A 19,265-nucleotide genomic window follows, 5' to 3' on the forward strand; every position below is an offset into this window, starting at 1 on the left:
ATGAGGAGTCATACGTCAACAGTTCAATTGCCAAGATACGCTCGGCCCATCCCAATGCCGAAGGCGACATCCCCTTCATTCACTTGGGCAACCTGATCAATCCGGAGCAACTCTTTCCGGAAAGACCTCCAACAACAAACACCTTGGATGGCAAACAAGGCGAACAGGATAATGATCCAAATTTGCCAGCGGAGAGCTATTGCGTTGACAACTTCGAAGATCTGGATGGTAGTGATTCGGATGAAGATTCAGAGCTTGATCAGGATGGCGTTCGTAGCCGAGGCGAGTCTGACCCAAGTGACAGTGAGCAAGAATCTGACGCTTCTGAGCCCTTGGTTCTCAATCCTGTCAACACCTCAGCAAAGCGACCATTGACCTTGAAACTTAAGCTATCACAACCAAATCCCACTCTGTCCGATGCGAACCCACAATCACCAAGTGTTCATCATCACCAATTGGAAAAAGCTCATCATCCAATCACTCCGACCATGGATGGCAAGGACAACCAAAGGCAAAGTCAGAGGATCGCAAAGAAGTGATGCCTTTCTTCTTTTTTTTCCTTGTGTAGTAGTGTTTTCAGTGAGGTTGTATTTACCATTCAACCAGGCTTGAGATTGTTGTAGCTCAGTTACGTAATCTTGGGTACAGATTACGTCTTGCTACAGTATACGTCATGACCAACGTATACGATGGTCTTGACGAGACGTCCGACATTCTCACGTCTCTCATTTCCCATGTTTTCCTTTCTTTTCTGTTACATAATGTGACCTATAAATACCTTGTATTTCCAGCCACATTATGCTTTTCTTTCTATGCAATCTACCGATTATGGTTTGTCATCCTCGTACTACGTACTCGTGCCTCTACAGGTTATGAGCCTTTCTCGTTCTTTTCTTCAGTTTCTTGGTACGAGTCTTTTTATTTATCTCCATTTTTTCTGGACTATTAGTTTGCAAGACCTAGTTTTTTCTCTCAAGTATCAAGTCGTGTCGTGTTGTGAAGTCCCGTGTGTAGGGCAGTTTCTCTGTTATCATGAAGTCCTGCGTGTTGGGCAATTTTCTCTCTAGTCTACGGAAGTCCTGTGTGTCAGGCAAGTTTCTCTCTACTCTACGGAAGTCCCATGTGTTGGGCAATTTTCTCTACTCTACGGAAGTCCTGTGTGTCAGGAAATTTTTCTCTCTGCTCTACGGAAGTCCCATGTGTTGGGCAATTTTCTCTTCTCTACGGAAGTCCCGGGTGCCGGGCAATTTTCTCTGTTATCGTGAAGACCCGTGTGTAGGGCGTATTTTCTCGCATAGTTTTGGATTCCGCGTTACTCTCCTGTCTTATTGCTTGACGACTTCCAGTATAGGCCTCCTCTGAGTATTACAAGATCAGTAACTTCACTCCGTTCCCTGCGATCAGCGCCTCACATCTTGCTACTCTGAACCCCAGTGACCAGCTTTCTCCTCTCTGCTGAACGGATTCGGGCGCTGATTCCTTGTGCACAACGGATGGACGCTGAAAACAACTTTGTCAAAATAGTTCAATAACTTGCTGCGAACAGGATGGTATCTCTCGCCTAGAGGGGCCGTTTCTTGTCCCACTCTGGTCTCACATCTTCACTATGACCGGTGCCGGCCTTTGTCCGGTTTTCACTCGTTTTTCATCCAACTCAACCTTTTCAAAAAAAAAAAAAAAAACTCTCGGCCTTTTGAATGGCAACTATCGGCATGCACTCAACTTGCTACTCGATAAGCACGGACGTCTTTACTCTATCGGCTGCTTCCTCTGCTCTCGCCGGACGCCGTTGCAGTGTTCTAGCTGTTTTGGTACTTATTTCGGGACATAGGTCTTGGAGACATCTGGACGATCCCGTCTGCGGTCCCAAACCTGCTATAACACCCGGACGGCTCCAGCATACTTGTATGGCTCCGTACATGTCCTGGCTATGGACAACAATGACTCCATCACAAGATTTTCTGGACAACGCCGGTGATCTAGGTACACCCCTTTGTAATAAGCAACATTCTCGGCAAGGGATTTATGTGTCTCTGTTGGGTCCGACCACCGCAATGTCTCAAACGGCACTGGCAAGATTGGCGACGCTGGACAACATCTGGAATCGTTTTTTCTTGGGCGTATACCATATTGCAACCTTGGAATAACGACTGCCTTCGAGGTTCTGGTCTGGTTTGTGCTGTTGTGATGTCTTTTCGTGCCCCGGGACACCAATTTTCTGTCGACATCTGGGCAGCCTCGCCTGTTCATTTTTTGCTGCTTCAATCGCCCTCCGCGCCACATTTCGGCGAAAAACAGAGCATCACCTGGTCCGCTTGTGCTTCTTGGACCGAGGACGGACTTCATTTGACTGTCTGCGACCTGGTTTTTTTCGGTGATGTTCATGATCTGCCCTTTGGCGTCTGATTCGACTTCTGTCACGGGTTTATGCAGACAGCGACGGTCTGAAGGTACACCTCTTCGTATGCTACACATTCGGGTTCAGGTTACCGCTTGTATTGTGTTGCCGTGGTCTCTTTGTGATGTGGAGGATGATGCCGACTGCTTGCCTTTCAGACTGTTAAACAAGAATACCCGGACCCATTGCTTAACACAATATAATCCGATTAGCGAGATCTTGATTTCTAGCCACTCCATCACATCGCGTCTTTGAAGCAACTCCCTAGTCCTGGACCGAGGCCGAGCTGATGGAGCTAAATCATTATACTGGGTCCTTCCCACCGCAATCAGATGCACCCGATTATTTTTTTTCGCCGTCTCGAACCTTTGATCTCTTAAAGGTTATCTTTTGTGTCCATGTTTCAACTCGGCCTGACGATACCGGACATCACAACTTTGCGATTCAGGCTTGCAATTCACAATCACGAGGCCGATATGACTTTGAACAACTCCTGCTGCTCGGTCACTTCAACTGAGGCTTGCGTATAACACTCAAGATCGTCCCCTCCCGTCAAATTACCACCAAAGCTCGAAATCGTCGGATCTGGGGGGGTTTGGCATATACCACTGAGTGCCGACTCTTTGTCTTATAACCATCAACAAATCCGGTCTTGCGAGGTACCGCAATCGGACATTCGCATCACTCCTATTTTCCTGTTTGCTCTTGATAGACACATTTACCCGCTTGATTCTTTGGCCGCCACCGTTCACCCCTTGTACAACATTTGCGGACATTGGTTCAGCAGGCCCCCCGAACTCCTATTCCGTCTTCCCTGGGCAGTTTACGGTCTCGTTGAGTGGGGGGGTGTTGTAGCTCAGTTACGTAATCTTGGGTACAGATTACGTCTTGCTACAGTATATGTCATGACCAACGTATACGATGGTCTCGACGAGACGTCCAACATTCTCACGTCTCTCATTTCCCATGTTTTACTTTCTTTTCTGTTACATAATGTGACCTATAAATACCTTGTATTTCCAGCCACATTATGCTTTTCTTTCTATGCAATCTACCGATTATGGTTTGTCATCCTCGTACTACGTACTCGTGCCTCTACAGAGATAACTTGCCACACTGGAGCTATTTTTCTGCATACCTGCTTTGCTGCCTAGTTACTGTCTCATTGTAAAAATGATTGGCACTTTGTAAATTTGTGTTTCTGGTGCCCATTTGATTAATTTTGCAAATCATTTTTTACAAGTGCTAGTCAATTTCAAGCTGGTAAGCTCCAATTTGAAATTTACAAGCCTTCTGGACTTACAAGTTGCCAGCATGTAAATGGATGCCCCGTGAATTTACACATGTAGACTTTGAGGTTTAATTTTGCATGGGCCTTTTTCCGAGGCTGCCCTTTGCGGGGCGGTTATTTGGGGCATGAATTTGTAAATTTACACACACTTCAAACATTGTCCGATGTTCCGGACGGAATATCCTGTAAAGGTCACGGAATATCCGGTAAATATTCGGAATATCCGGTCATTTTCCGGATCCGGGATCCCTCTCTCATTTACTGTCTCACAATCATTTCCAATGTCTGATGCTCACCGAGCACATCCTCAGGGTCCATCAATGTATATTGTGTACAAAATAGCAGACATGATACAAAATGAGAAAATTAACAATCAAGGGAGACTACCGCTATAGTTTCAAAATCTATAGCCGGGACAAGCTCTTTGGGCTTGTAAGTCATCCACGCGCATTGTGCCAAAACCTCCTCGAGAAGTACTATGTGCTCTTGATCGTATTCGACTTTTCGCAAGGCAACGCCAACTGCGTCGTACTGTTGGAGTTGGGCAAAAGGGTTGGGGTTACAACGGATGGTAACCAGCGGATGTACTGCTAGCCAAGTATCTTTCACAGCTTTGGAACCGGGGGCCCTTCGTAAATGAGTGAAAATCGTTTTGATCATCCCATACTTTGTTTGAGAACCCGGCTTCAGCTCGACTACACAGTTACTTTCGTTAGTTTTCATGCTTGAATACACCACATTGCCCTGCTTCAAGTTTGGGAAGATTTGGATTAGTGAGTTGACAGGGGCCTTGTTCACGGATGCCAAAGACATGCTCCATTTGCTGGACGTAGTCCACTGGCCGCCGTTCTCGAGGGGGAAAATTTGATTTAGCCAATCAATTAGTTGGTTTAGCATGCCAACTTCGAGGGTGCTTTGACGCCGATTGGTCGCGGTTTCCGCGGCGAATGGGATGGGTTGGTAGAGAGCTCGTATCTGTTTCACATAGGGTTTGAAAGATTTGGGAAAACTACCACTCGCCAGCGCTGCCCGCAGATTGCCGATTCTGGCGAAGTTTGTCAAGTATGTTATTTCGAGTTGACCTGTGAATACTCAAAATCAGTGTTTTGCTTCCTGTTTTCTCCTCACAAACAAGCACTTACCTAGTCGGTTATTTCCTGTACTCTTCAAGACATGAGCCATGAGTCGCTCCATCGAGAACGACCACCATGCACGACAAGGTCCAAATCTGTCCAGACAGTCTGCCAGGTGGAACGCCATGTGGTGATTGGAAGCGAGGTTGACATCCGGGAAAAGAATTTGGCAACTTCCAATGTACTGATATATGTGGTGGCGGTACTTCTCCACGCGGTCGATCGTCATTTTCCTTTTGAGCGCGAGGTTTACAAGAGAAACCAGATGAGCAAAGTTATGGAGTAGAGACTCGGAAGCGGTGTGATTGTCATTCCAAATGGCCGGCAAGATGAGGGGAAGCTGGACCGTAAATAGATTCCGCCATTTGTCAGCCTTGAGGCGGCCGAAGGCCGCCTTTCCAAGCACCGGGATCACTCGTTTGATCCATGTAGGGGTGCGAATTCGCTTAAGGGATGAATTGATGCGAGCCAGCACAGGCCCGTCCAATACGGCCATGCCATTGGAGGGGGGGACCCACTTCCCCCCCCATTCATGAGTGCCGGCATCAGGTATGAACTCGGAATCATGGGTTTCCGTTGCGTCACCAAACAACAGATCCAGAAAACCTGGTTCGCCCTGCTCGTTTGGTGGCTCCTGGCTTGGTGGTTCGCGAGGTCTGGGCCTTGGAGCTTTTTTGCAAGGTCTGGGCTTTGGAGCTTTGGGAGGATCCTCATCACTACTAGAGGATAAGTTGTCGAGTTCAGCTTGGGAGACGGATTCTATGTCTGCTTCAGCATCATTGTCAGACATTTGCCAAAATCGTCGACAGTGCCAATTAAGCAGGCCTAGGAGTAGATTGTGCATTGAATCCACCACGTGGTACTCAAGGATGTTCCAATATGGAAGTTCCAACATGACGGAGTAGCGTACCCTGTGCTCCAATAAGATTTGGTCTTTTTCTTCTACACTGGCTGCTTCACGAGACTTGTTGGCCCAGCGTTGGTGGTTGTCGAGGGTCCGTTTAGGCCACGATTCGACTTTAATGTTGCTTATCTCATTTTTGGGCAGAAGACAATAAGAGCACATGCGCGTTGCAGTGGGGCCTGCAAATCCAAGAGCCCGACAAAGCGCTGGCAAGTCCGCAAAGAAGGTCAAAAGGGCTGCCGAAACCACCCGACCATTGGGGTGTTGGTACGTTTTGGACAGACGCAGACCTGAATTCCACAGAGCTGTGAGCTGTTTGACAATTGGTTGCATAATCCAATTAATTTGTTCAAGAGAGGGTTTGTGTGGGCCAGGGGCAATTCCTACTAAGAAGATATTTTTGGGATTGTAGCGAAGCGAGACAGGTAAACTCATGCAAACCATGATCATAAAAGTGATTGAGACGTGTTTGCCAGATATTTTATTCCCATGGGGATTGATACCATCCATGAACATAGCAAATGTGACATTGCTGCTACTGGCGGTGTACTGTTGACCGTCAGGACCGAGGAACTCTCTCCAGCCACGGGAGTTGTGAATGTCAGTCATCTCTTTCTTCTCGTCGTACGGAGTCCTGGACTTCTCGGCCGTTTGCTCTAGTGCCTATTTGATACCCTCTCTGCTGAAGAAGCGAGCGAGCCAGCTGTTGAGATCTTGAACTGCAAAACAACGAAGGGGCAAAAAATATTGTGAGGTTTCGTCAAAAAGTTTGGCCCCGCATATATACAATCAATCTTCTAGTGCAGTTTTGGCAGATTTGTCTCCGTCTAACTGAGTCCCGGGAGATCCGTCTTCGGCAGCTCCGGAAGAGGTTTGTTCGAATCGTACCTGTTTGACTTGTTCAGTTCCGGCAGATGTTTGTTTGGCTTGCGCAGCTCCGGTAGAGGGCTGCTTGTCTTGTGTAACGTTGCCTCGTTCCGCTTGCTTGTCTTGTGTAATGTTGCCTTGTTCCGCTTTGTCTTGTGCAGCCTTACCCCGTGCAGCTTTGCCTTGTGCAGCTTTGCCTCGTGCAGCTTTGCTTTGTTTGGCTTTGCTTTGTACGGCTTTCGGAGGCTTTTCAGGAAGGTGGCGAAAAGAGCATTTCTGAGGTGCACTTTCGTTGTCCGGGTACATCGCAAAAAACTTGGGACAGCATATGCAATAAATGAGATCTGGTTCTATCGCTAGGTTCTTCAGGACCGTGCAAGTGTCACCAGGAATAGCTTTGATGGTTGAGTTATCGGCGAAGGATAGATCAGTGGGGGTAGAAGTGCCATGCAGCCCCTGAGTGACTATTAATTTAACGAGTTCACGATCCATTTTCAGCATGCAACTTGATGTATAACCTGAAACCATTTTGGTAACGTAGAAAATCGCTGTTTTGAGAGTGATGAACGTTATGGAGGGACTAATTGAACTGATAGAGAATTGCGAGAAGAAGCGAGCTGCAAAGGGCATGTTAGTCTATGTGCTAATCAGAGCCAATGAGTTAAAGACTGACAGCAATCGTATTGAATCGTGGCTGGCGCATGAACCGTGGCTGGCGCAGGCTCCGACTCCGATGCTTGCAAAGACATATCAGCAATCGCCTGAGTGAGTTGGTCTTGTACCTCATTATCATATCCGGACAATTCGTCTTCATTCTGGTTTCCATGGTGACGAAATTCACTAATTTGAAATTCAACAGACGGTCCTTCAAGTAATTCATCAGAATTGTCAGCAACGCCACTGAAGTGTGAGTGTCGAAAGAGTAAAGTAGTTTACCGTCTTTGTTTGCCCCCCGGCCCAACTTGCTAGTTGTTGCTCTTTGATAAGATGCGACTTTCTGGTGTCCCCACTTACTTGCTGTCCAGGTTGTGCGATTCCGGTCAAGAGATCAATGCTTTGGAATACAATGCATTGTCAACAAGTACACAAAACTGTGGAACGGCCGGTGGGCATGGCACGTCTTGAACAGGATTTGCGAGATTTGTAACTGATGTGATGGCCAAGTGTGGAATGGGGAAGGGTGGATCTGTAGCTGTCGGGCAAGCTCGGCCGCTACAGCCGCTGGTTAGCCTGGCCCAGGCCCGTTGGGCTTACCTTTGTCATGACTCTGATCCGTTACATATGCTCAAATCAGTCCCATATTTGATATTCTTACATACCTTCGTACACAAGTACATAATTTTCTACCAAGCCCATCATCTTGTGCCCCGCCCTGCCACAGATCAACAAGCAAATAGAATTTGAATGTTCTTGTATTGCTTCAGTGGTTCTAATATTACAAACAAGGACAGGATAAGATGAAAGAAAAATGACAGGTTGGCACATCATTGCACAGCCGGTTCAAAGAGTCTTAAGGACCTCGATGAAGTGACCAATGGCGGGCGCTGTCGTGGGCTTCAAGCTCTCAGCGTCGTAACCCAAAAGTTGGCATAACCAGTCTTGGTCGTACGTTCCTATTGGTAACCCATGCGGGGCTGAGACTTTACTTTGATTTGGGTTTGCTGATCGCCTGCGTGTACGCGTTGGGGGTGCATTGCTGTGCTCGTCCCGGCGATTGCTTCTTATTCGATCGAGCTCCATCATGAGACAAGTGACTCGTGAATGGCGCCATGGCATTGTGAGCGTGACACAAGATTTTTGTCGCGCATTCGGCGGCTCGGGTGCCTCGTCGTCGGTCTCGTCTTCACTGCAGCAGCTTTCCACAATTGGCAAGAGTTGGGCGAGAGACGGCTCGGACAGAAGTGTGGAGATGCGCCACTCGCGAAGCTATGTACATATTATCAAAAGAGTCGGGAGATATCAGCTACCATGCAAGCTGTAGAAAAGGGTTTCAAAAAATGCTTTACCCTTGACCGACGGGTATTTTGTTGGTGGGCCTTGTCGTGTAATGCTCTCTGCTCAGGTGTCATCCTATTTTGTTCCCAATACCTAAGATCATGCATGTTAGTTACCAACGCCAGCTACAGTGAAGAATTTGAAATCCTGACCTTTTCATCAGACTATTGGTAGCATGATTATATATCATTGTGGCATAGCATGATTATATATCATTGTGGCAGCCAACTCTTCACTACATGTCTCCCGCGTGACGTCCTTGTATTCGCCAGCATCCACTAATGTCATGAAGATCCGAACGGCGAGGTCCCACAGGAATGTGTTGGCGGCCGTGCTCGTCGGCGAACCAAGATCTGGCCGGAGGATTGAACCCCTGCTCGCCGCATCATGTGTCGCATGATTTGGAGGGTCTCTCGGGAAGCTTTTGGGTTGCGCGGCCAACCACTTCAATACTCAACGTCTAATTCCATGCGATCCTCCTCACCGTCTTCGCCGGCACTGTCATTTTCTCCGCTACTGTCACGAGTGACGCTGCTGTTGCTATCGGTGTCAGACGCGTGTCCGTCGGATTGCTGCTCTAGCGTGTAAATCCAGGATCTCCGTTCCGCGGCAGTTGCAGGAGGTGGGAGTAGATCTCGCGGACCGCGCCCAAGGAGGGTGGCACAGTGTTGCCGTATTGCATCCTAATATAGGAAAAATAGATCAGTAATACGGTATCATCCCCACTAGGCTAAACAAAGCATACCGGGATGGGTCCACCTCGTGGTATGGGTCCAGAGGGTGCAGGTCTTGGGGTCGCCCTGCGGCCACCGGGCCTTGCACTGGGGGTTTCGTGAATTTCTTCTTCTTGGTCTGATGGCACAGCTTGGGAGGGTGGGCGCAAACGGGAGGCGGCGCCCAAATGAGTCGGATCCAAGGCAGGTGTGGCTTGGAGTGATGCACTGAGTGATGAGACACCAGTCGCTATGGTTTGCATAGATTGTAGTAATGACTTAGCAATATCCAATAAATTCCCCGGTACAGCAGGATCATCGGGTTTGTCGGTGTGAATGGGGGGATCATCTACATCCATTTGGTGCATTGCGTCATCCACGGTTGCGGCCAATCGGATTAGCCGTTGCATAGGAAACGGGGTTTCAAACTGTTGGGCGGTCGATGGTCCCGGCTGCTTGTGGGAGGGTAACTGGCGTGGTGGATTAACCACTGGTGATAGGTTGATCAGATCAGGGATCTCCAGAACTGGTTCTACTGAATCCTTGTCGCAAAGATTCGGGGGCTCTAGCACTTTGACGCTTCAAACGCTCAGAGAGCCACCTACATGGGCAGGATCATCCGCTTGCTGTTTACCTTTTGCTGTTTTGGATCAGGTGACGGGAACGTTTACCGGTATTTCTTGATCAAGCCGGGGAGTCTTCTGCGTCTCCTTGTTTGCTTGATGCCTCTCGCATGACGGTCCCAAGTGTTTCGCCCACAATTCCTTTTCTTCCAGGTATTTAGCCCACACTTCCTCTTGCTGTTTAGCCAAGGTTTCGTAATGCTTTACGTAGTTTTCCTTCTTGTCACTCGAGCGTGGTTTGATTGCAAATTTGGTCAGTACCTCCTTGATCTTTGCAATAGTAAGTTTCTTCGGATCTGTGTGCCATTGTCGCTGTGGGTATTGGGGGGGGGTGGGGGGAGGGGGTTGAAGCGCGAAAAGCTGAGGTGTAGCGGACTGATCAGGGGCAGCGGGCTGAGATGCCGCGGGCTGAGACGTCGTGGGCTGGGGGGCAGCAAGCGGAGGTGTTGGGGGCAAGGTAGAATCAAGTTGAGGGGAATCTGCCCGATCTTCGTTTGCAAAGCCTGGCCGGCTACCAATTTCTGGGCAAAAGTTGTGACCATCTTCCTCATCTGATGACGTTGTGATAACAATGTGTCTTCTTGTTTTTCGGGTTCAATTGGATGGGGTTGCAGAGTTGTGATTTTCCTTATAGACCTCCTTTAAACGCTTGCGTCTCCGATCCAAGTCCTCTTCACCTGGTATGTAAGATGGCACAAGGGGGTTAGGATGGTGACAGATTCTTCGAAAAGTATACAATTTGTGAAACTCACGCGGGCTTTCTGTTGACGCTGTCGGGGGGTGCTTGCCTAGATGTGAAGAAGGAATTCCAACGTCGCAACTAGGCAATACCTGCAGCAGTGGGTCCGGTAAGTTCTGATCGGCAATGTTACAGTCCGCTTGGTGGTGATCAGCGGGCTCGTTCGCAGCTTCCAAGCTGGCAGGCAGCTGCTGGGAAGCATCACCGCTAGGAGCCACGCTCGGCGGCAGCGGGGGTGGGTCCGGTAAGCTCGGATCGCCCGTGTTGTAGTCCGGTTGGTGTCAAGCGGGCTCGTTGACAGCCTCTGGGCCAGCAGGCAGCTGCTGGGAAGCATCGCTCCTTGGAGTGGCACTCGGCGGCAGCAGCGGTGGGTCCGCTAAGCTCTGATCGGCCGTGTTATGGTCCGGTTGGTGTCGAGCGGGCTCGTTGACAGCCTCTGGGCCGGCAGGCAGCTGCTGGGAAGCATCGCCCCTCGGAGTGGCACTCGGCGGCAGCGGCGGTGGGTCCGCTAAGCTCTGATCGGCCGTGTTATGGTCCGGTTGGTGTCGAGCGGGCTCGTTGACAGCCTCTGGGCCAGCAGGCAGCTGCTGGGAAGCATCGCTCCTCGGAGTGGCACTCGGCGGCAGCGGCGGTGGGTCCGCTAAGCTCTGATCGGCCGTGTTATGGTCCGGTTGGTGTCGAGCGGGCTCGTTGACAGCCTCTGGGCCGGCAGGCAGCTGCTGGGAAGCATCGCCCCTGGGAGTGGCACTCGGCGGCAGCGGCGGTGGGTCCGCTAAGCTCTGATCGGCCGTGTTGTAGTCCGGTGGGTGTCGAGCGGGCTCGTTTACAGCCTCTGGGCCGGCAGGCAGCTGCTGGGAAGCATCGCCCCTCGGAGTGGCACTCGGCGGCAGCGAGGGTGGGTCCTGTAAGCTCCGGTTGGCCGTGTTATGGTCCCGTTGGTGTCGAGCGGACTTGTTCGTAGTTTCTAAGCTGGCAGGCAGCTGCGGGGAAGCATCACCGCTAGGTGTGACACTCTTGTAGTCCGGTGGGTGTCGAGCGGGCTCGTTGACAGCCTCTGGGCCGGCAGGCAGCTGCTGGGAAGCATCGCCCCTCGGAGTGGCACTCGGCGGCAGCGGCGGTGGGTCCGCTAAGCTCTGATTGGCCGTGTTGTAGTCCGGTGGGTGTCGAGCGGGCTCGTTGACAGCCTCTGGGCCGGCAGGCAGCTGCTGGGAAGCATCGCCCCTCGGAGTGGCACTCGGCGGCAGCGAGGGTGGGTCCTGTAAGCTCTGGTTGGCCGTGTTATGTTCCCGTTGGTGTCGAGCGGACTCGTTCGCAGTTTCTAAGCTGGCAGGCAGCTGCGGGGAAGCATCACCGCTAGGTGTGACACTTGGCGGCAGCGGCGGTGGGTCCGGTAAGCTCTGGCTGGCGGCGTTATGGTGCGGTTTGTGGTGAAAAAGCTCGCTCGCAATGGTATTTGAGCTGCCTGGCCGTGGGTTTGAGGCCATAGCAGCTTCAAAGGTTGTAGGATCTGTTGACCCGTGTAATAGTAGTCAAGGACTGTCAAAGCCCTCCGGCATCAAGCCTGCAAGGTCCCCGTGAATAGCAGTAGGAACCCTCGAGGACAATTGGTCTTCCGTTACTTCTACTGAAGCAAAGCTGTCTAAGTCAATCAGCAGATCCAGAGCTTGTATTTCTTCCTGGTTGTACTCGACTGACGGTAATTCCTGTTCAAAGGGAATAGGATTGAGAGAGGTGCTGACCGGGGTTGGGCACTCAATGGGATGGTAGTTAAGTACCAATGGGAGCAACTGCGGCACACTTGTCTGTTCGTCGGATAGGCCATTCACTGGAATCAAAGGATCCTCTGAACTGCTTCCCCATTGTTCTCCATGAGCAGGTTGGATCTTCGATGTAGAACTCGCCAGATCAGCCGGTTCCAAAGCAGTTTCTTGAAAGGGGGATCGTGCAGCTGGAGAGCCGAAGTCATAGGATTGTGTACTATGACCCTGAGCAGGTACCTGAGTGGAATTGGGGCGTGGGTCAACACCCCCATTGTGATCTTTCGTACTAGGGGAGTTGGGGTGAATGCTTGAATTGTTGTATTGCGACAACGCAAGCGGTTGAGGCACCTCCGCAGAATCGGAAAAGTTTATCAAGTCAATGCCGAGGCACGCTCAATTGCTGTTTTTACCATTATCCGCTGTCTCAGGAAGTACAGAATCGTGAGCAACATGGCCCAAAGACACTTCACTATCATTTGCCCCATTATCCATAGTCCCGGGGCTCGTGTGATCCTGAACCTCTCCAGAATTAAGCTCACCGAGCGTGGCCAAATGCCGCTCAACAATCCATGCGGGTCGCCGGCGGATAGGGTCCAACATTGGTGTTGGATAGCTGCGTGGGCGTTTCGAAGGATAAGCAGGGTCCTGTATGTGGATTTCAACATCCATCGTCAGTCAATTTTGGAAAGGAATGAATCAAGTTACCACTTACCAGCTGAGGGGTTTCTGAGGATATATGTGACTGAGGCAAATCGGCTAACTCATCCTCATGAGGAAGGCTAGATTCAACTCGGGGCCTTGACGAGGGATTCGGCTGAGGCAAACCATTTGAAGCATCTTCAGGGAAGCTGGACTCAGCCCGTTGCTTCGATGAAGTGGGCTCGCTGTGTGATTCAGGTTGACCATTGGTGGACGCGCCCGACTGCGCGTTGGTCTCTGAAACCACGGGCGGTACAGAATCCGGTAGAGGCAAACCGTTTGCGCTGGATTCAGCCCGTTGCTTGGGGCAAGCACCAGGAAAAAAAAGTAGTCACTTGATGGCAAGTGACATGACACAGCTTTGTTTTCAGCTCCAACACTGCTCCAATGCTGCTCCTCTCCACCAGCACATCTAGGGCTCACATGATAGGTGTCAGGATCAAAGCACTCAATGTGAAAAAACCAGATGATGCTCAGCTTTTGCCCTGGCCCAGCTGATGCTCAGCTTTTACCCTGGCTCAGCTGATGCTCAGTTTTTCCCCTGGCCCAGCTGATGCTCAGCTTTGGAACTGGCCACCTGATGATCATCTTTGGCCCTGGCACAGCTGATGCTCAGCCTTGTCCATGGCTCAGCTGATGCTCAGCTTTGGCCCTAGCCTAGCTGATTTTCAGCTCTGGACCTGTCCAAGCTGATTCCCATATTTCTCCCTGGCCTGGCTCAGCTGATACTCAGCACGCTGAGCATCAGCTGGCCAGCAAGCCCAGGACTGGGCCAAAGCTGAGCATCAGCTGGGACAGGACTAGGAGAAGGCTGAGCAAGGACTGGTACAAAGCTGAGCATCAGCTGCGCCAGGACTGGTACAAAGCTGAGCATCACCTGGGCAATGACTGGTCAAAAGGCTTTATTCCAATTCTGAGAGTAAGCTGCATGAAAAAGCTGAGTATGAGCTGGGCAGAAAAGCTGAGTATGAACTGGGTGCCAAAGCTGAGTATCAGCTGAACAGAACTGAGGATCAGTTGGGCTCATCAAAAACTGAACAGGACCTCCTTGGTAAATTTTGGAAGTTGAGGAGATGGTTGGGAGATTGGGGTAGATAGTGGATAGATATTGGATAGATGGTGGGTAGCTGGCTGGAGCTGGTGTAATGTCACTTGTCATCAACTGACTATTTTATTTTCCTGGTGAAGGGGGGGTGCTTTTGGGTTCTGGTCGGCCAGTGGCACTTGTGCCGGGCTGTGCGTTGGTCTGCGAGATCATGGGTGATATATGATTGGACCGAGGTAAACCGTTCAAAATAAGGCTAGATTCCGTCTGCTGGTGGATATCTGGTTGCCCATTGATAATTTTGCCCGGCACTGCGTTGGTCTTTGAGACTACAGGTGGTATAGGATCCGGTCGAGGCAAAACCTCTGGCGCATCTGCATGAGGCAGGCTGGACTCAGCCTGTTGCTTTGGGCAAGAGGGGGCGTTGTGGGATTCCGGTAGGCCATTGGTGCTCGTGCCGGGCTGCGCATTAGACTTTGAAACTGCCTCTGCCTGAGGCTCCGTTGGGCGTGTAGGCTGCTTGATTACGCGCTTGCCTCTAGGCGGCGGGTCCGCTGGAGATTCCGCTCGACTACTTGCCGGCTGGCCTCTACGTGGACGCTTAGTTGTCTGGGCCGGTGGGTTGTCCTGTGCCTGATCAGGCACAAATAATCTTTTTCCGCGGCCTTTGGTAGTGGTGCTTGGATTACCACGCAGGGAAAGCGGTCTGTTGTCCTTGTAGATTTGAACTAATTCACCGCGACGAGCTTTTGAATCAAAAGGTATACCCCGGCTCTTGAGGTGCTTCTTCAAGCCCGGAACTAATAGCTTCTTGGGGTCTTTGTATTAGATAGATGGATAAAATCAGTCATAAGGATCTGATTTGTGGATGAAGAAAATTCCGGAATACTCACCTGGCCATTCCTCTTTCTCTGCTGAAGGCCGTCATGGAGAACAGTTTCCCGGTCAGTTATAAGCAAGCTTTCAGGAAAAACCGTTGAAGGTCTGGCAAAATACATATGTACAACGCACCATCTGCCGTCACTGACATCATCCTTGCAGAAGCTTGTTGATCTATCATCTATCAGCTACCGTGAAACCAAGAAACCAGTATATTATCTATTTTCCGAACCTAATGTTATCTATTGACTATCAACTTCAACTTATAAGTAGTGGAGGTCTTGCTGATGATTTGAAGTTTCTCAGCGCAGTTGATCTGGTCTACTCTGGTACACGGTATTATACATATGAGGCCAAAATCTCTCTCTGGCTCAACTATCCCGGCATGCCCGGCGGGGGTCTCTCAGACTCAGTGTATTGCATCCATCAACTCTCAGACGGTGGTAGCTCCGTCAGAAGAGGCCGCTTTGAAAATTGAAATCAACTCTATAGACTCACATTGGAATGCTTGAACAACGGCTCCGCGTACCGTACAGTCTGACACCAGAAAGGTTCAAGTCCAATCCTCCGTCAGATCTTACAGATCACTCGTGTTGAAATCATCACTAATAAACTACTGAAACCTAGGCCTGCGACCAGAAATACGACAGGTGACCAGCACAGCTCCCGGTCGCACCCGAGCGATCGGCTAACAAAGGTGTTGTTGTTCAACATTCTCATTGATCATGAGCCTTGCGCCGGCTGAACTGGAGGGACTTGGAATATATAAATATGTGATTGAATCCCGTTCCAGCTCCGCTCTCCCTACCCCAGCATACACTGACAGCGCTTCATAACCCCTCCAGCACCAGCCAGGCCTTCATATTATTAATCGTACAATGACTCCTTCACGCAGTGGGCCATATGACTCTTGACTGGTTGGAATGACCACGAGGGACATTGTCAGTTTCCTCAAGCGACTGGACGGCACGATCGATATACCTCAAAAGATCAAGATTGACGAAATCAGAGAGCTGGCCACTCGACGTTTGCAAGCTGGTGTGCCTTTTACCATGACCTGCTAATTCCGCGTTGCTAATTGCCTGGAATGTACGCCAGTGTCACCCGATCCTGGCAGATTTCCCTATGACCCCTGTCTTGTTGGCAAGACTATTGCCCAAATAAAGGAAATGCTGCGTAACCTTGAAAACCCGATTGAGGCCCCTCGCAAACTGAAGATTGATGAGCTTAGGAAATTTGCTACAGAGAAATTGCAGGGTACGTATTTGTTGATCCACTGGTTTGAATCTATAGCTGACCGGACATTATACGTACTAAAACAATGCCCAGAACAAGACTTGGACTCGGGCTCTGAGCTGACGGCCATCTCTGATCGCGCCACATCTGACTCTGAGAGTGGATCCGAAGATGAGGACATCAAACCGGTGAAGGATACCCGCACTGGTGGTCGCGTCCCGACTTCAAGCCCCCCTGCGCAAGAGCTAACCAGCGGGAGTCCCTCGTGTTACCGTGATGACACCATCAGTACTCCAGTGTCAGGCAGTACCTGTGGCCCACGAACGCGCTCCAGTGCGCGTTTCAAGACTCCAGAAAAAGGCGACACCATCAGTACTCCAGTGCCAGGCAGTACTCGTGGCCCACACACGCGCTCCGGTGGGCGTTTCAAGGCTCCAGAAAAAGGTAAATCTGTTGATGTCAGTCCGGCTTCAAACCCAACTCCGACAAAATGCCCAGCTCCCAAACCGGCGAAGCCCGTAACCCAGCACAAACCGGCTAAGCAACCACCCGGTGAACCCCAACGGGAAGTGAACAAATCGCCACATTTGTGGCATCCAGGAATGCCGCTCATCTTCTCTACCCCGCGACAGGATGAAGTTCCCGCGGCGTCTTGCTCCATGCCACACCCGCCAGCAACAACCTCAAAGAACGTTTCCATCATTGATTCACCAGTGGGACGCACCAAATCTGAACCACTAACCCCGTCCAAGCTTCAAGATCGATCACCGGTTGCATCATCATCCAAGAAATCCTCCGGCAGAATCAGTCCGATCCTAATCGATATCATATCCAGCAAAATTCCCTCTGACGCAGCGCATCTTGCAATAAAACCCGACCTCTTCCAATCCGACGACATGCAGATTTTAACGACCATCAATTTCTCAAAGTCATTGCCGGATAATGCCAATTCCAGTGTGAATGATACTGCCCCGGCCATCTACATGGATGTGCCGTTGGACGCGGTTAACGTTCCCATTTCGCCCTCGAATGCCAACTGTAGTATGACTCATATTCCCTCGGACATCTACTCGAATGCGCCGTTGGAAATGTGTAACATCCCCCTTCTGCACTCAATCTTACCAGTGAAAAGCGTATCCCTATTGCCACAGAAGAAAAATAGTCTCAAAGTCCAGGACAATCAGCTATGCGAGTCTAAGCGCAACGGCACCATCAGCGAATCCATTGTGCCCATGGAAGTGGACACTGATTATCACAAGGCCCCCATTGAGGATCCTATTGAAGAACCCGGGCCGCGCACCGTCGACGATATCTTCCAATGGCTTGACAAGGATATTTAAGCGGCGAAGTTGCGACTTCAGTCGCCCCCCCCGCCATTTGTGCCTCTGACAAGCATCACGCCACTGCAACAACAACCAGAGAGTCAACTCCCACCAGCGCCCCCAACGACCCACTTCGGATCCACTACTTTTGAATTTTGGGTTCCTGCGTACACTCGGCCGGTTGATTTTAAGCAAGGTTAGTGCCTATCCGGCTTCTGTGTGGCATCTTTCACTAAGCTGACTATCAGTCTTCCTGAACGTAGTCGGCTGCTCTACGCCAGAGCAAACTGAAGCTTTCAAAACTGGCAAGCCCAGCGTCTGGGACAGGCCTTCCATCAAGGCTGAGGAGAACACCCCAGCCCTTGAGACCGCCCCTGCCGCTCCTCAGCTCCCAGAAGCTGGCTCAAAGCTCCCAACCGTCAACGAGGAGGAAGACTCGTCTTCCCCGCCACTCCCGAAGGCAGAGGACGACCCCACAGCCCCTCCTCAGCTTCCAGGGGCTGTCTCGGAGCTCCCAACCGTCGACGAGGAGCAAGCCTTGTCTTCCCCGCCATTCCCGAAGGCCGACGACGGCGCTCCAGCCCCCCCTCAGCTTCCAGGGACTGTTTTGAAGCTCCCAACCGCCGTCGAAGAGCACGTCCCGTCTTCCCCGCCACTCCCGAAGGCCAAGGACGACGCCCCAGCCCCTCCTCAGCTCCCTGAAGCTGCCTCAACGCTCCCAACCGCCGACAAGGGGGACACCCCCTCCTCCCCGCCGCTCTCAAAGGCCAAGGACGACCCCCCAGCCCTTCCTCAGCTTCCGGAGCTCCCAACTGTTGACAAGGAGGAAGCCTTGTCTTCCCCGCCATTCCCGAAGGCGGATGACGGCGCTCCTGCCCTCCCTCAGCTTCCAGGGGCCGTCTCGGAGCTCCCAACTGCCGTTGAAGAGCACACCCCGTCTTCCCCGCCACTCCCAAAGGTCGAGGACGACCCCCCAGCCCTTCCTCAGCTTCCAGGGTCTGTCTCGGAACTCCCAGCCGTCGTCGAGGAGGACGCCCCGTCTTCCCTGCCACTCCCGAAGGCCGAGGACGACGCCCCAGACACTTCGACCGCCCCGGCTCTTCCTCAGCTCACAGAAGCTTCATTGGAGTTGCTAATTGCCGCCAAGCAGGACGTTTACTTTTCCCCGTCACTCCCAAGGGCTGAGGACGACGCCTCAGGCTCAGACTCTACGACCGCCCCAGCGGCAAACCTTCATTTTGAGCCTTGTCTATCACCTTCTACGACAGTAATGGAATCAGCTGGTAAGCAAATCGAGATACACGACTCCGCCCAGAGCTCTGGTTCCTCAGCTGAGAAATCCACATGGTCCCCATTCCTCCCCCCCTCCCCTCCCCATCCTTGCATACCCAGATTTGCACGATTTACGCGCTTCTGCGTCTCACGCCGACTTCCAAGGATACCAAACGTCGTCTGAAGCGAGTTATGAATCAGCTGATGCAGGTGATTCATTCGGCGACAACGTAAGTAGTAATGGTCTTTGGTTTACAGACCAATCCATCCCTGAAACGTACCACCCCCTCGGCGATAGTCCTTCAATCCGAGCCGTACACGCCTCTCCAGCATTCCTTGCGAGCCTGTCTAACTCACTCGCAGATGACAGTGAGGATGAGATCCTCTAA

At 51.2% G+C, this 19,265-nt stretch overlaps 4 protein-coding genes across 4 annotated transcripts; 1 reads left to right on the forward strand and 3 right to left on the reverse strand.

Moving 5' to 3' along the window:
- Positions 1 to 4,055: 4,055 nt before the first annotated feature.
- PtA15_10A225 (uncharacterized protein) lies at positions 4,056 to 7,085 on the reverse strand (the record flags this gene model as incomplete). The annotated part of the gene is made up of 3 exons (XM_053160380.1): positions 4,056 to 4,771; positions 4,832 to 4,853; positions 6,828 to 7,085. 3 exons carry the CDS (start codon positions 7,083 to 7,085, stop codon positions 4,056 to 4,058), a joined length of 996 nt encoding a protein of 331 aa, XP_053024360.1.
- Positions 7,086 to 8,093: 1,008 nt separating this feature from the next.
- On the reverse strand, positions 8,094 to 10,466 carry PtA15_10A226 (uncharacterized protein; the record flags this gene model as incomplete). Its single annotated transcript, XM_053160381.1, has 4 exons — positions 8,094 to 8,519; positions 9,047 to 9,271; positions 9,334 to 9,866; positions 10,301 to 10,466. The coding sequence occupies 4 exons, from the start codon at positions 10,464 to 10,466 to the stop codon at positions 8,094 to 8,096; spliced, it is 1,350 nt and encodes a 449-aa protein (XP_053024361.1).
- A 478-nt stretch (positions 10,467 to 10,944) lies between these two features.
- Positions 10,945 to 12,147, reverse strand: PtA15_10A227 (uncharacterized protein; the record flags this gene model as incomplete). Its single annotated transcript, XM_053160382.1, has 1 exon — positions 10,945 to 12,147. The coding sequence occupies one exon, from the start codon at positions 12,145 to 12,147 to the stop codon at positions 10,945 to 10,947; it is 1,203 nt and encodes a 400-aa protein (XP_053024362.1).
- A 3,822-nt stretch (positions 12,148 to 15,969) lies between these two features.
- On the forward strand, positions 15,970 to 19,265 carry PtA15_10A228 (uncharacterized protein; the record flags this gene model as incomplete). The annotated part of the gene is made up of 6 exons (XM_053160383.1): positions 15,970 to 16,072; positions 16,145 to 16,303; positions 16,376 to 17,583; positions 17,644 to 17,800; positions 17,868 to 18,887; positions 19,135 to 19,265. The coding sequence occupies 6 exons, from the start codon at positions 15,970 to 15,972 to the stop codon at positions 19,263 to 19,265; spliced, it is 2,778 nt and encodes a 925-aa protein (XP_053024363.1).

This window comes from Puccinia triticina, chromosome 10A (genome assembly GCF_026914185.1).
Source record: "Puccinia triticina chromosome 10A, complete sequence".
NCBI classification, from domain to species: Eukaryota; Fungi; Basidiomycota; class Pucciniomycetes; order Pucciniales; family Pucciniaceae; genus Puccinia; species Puccinia triticina.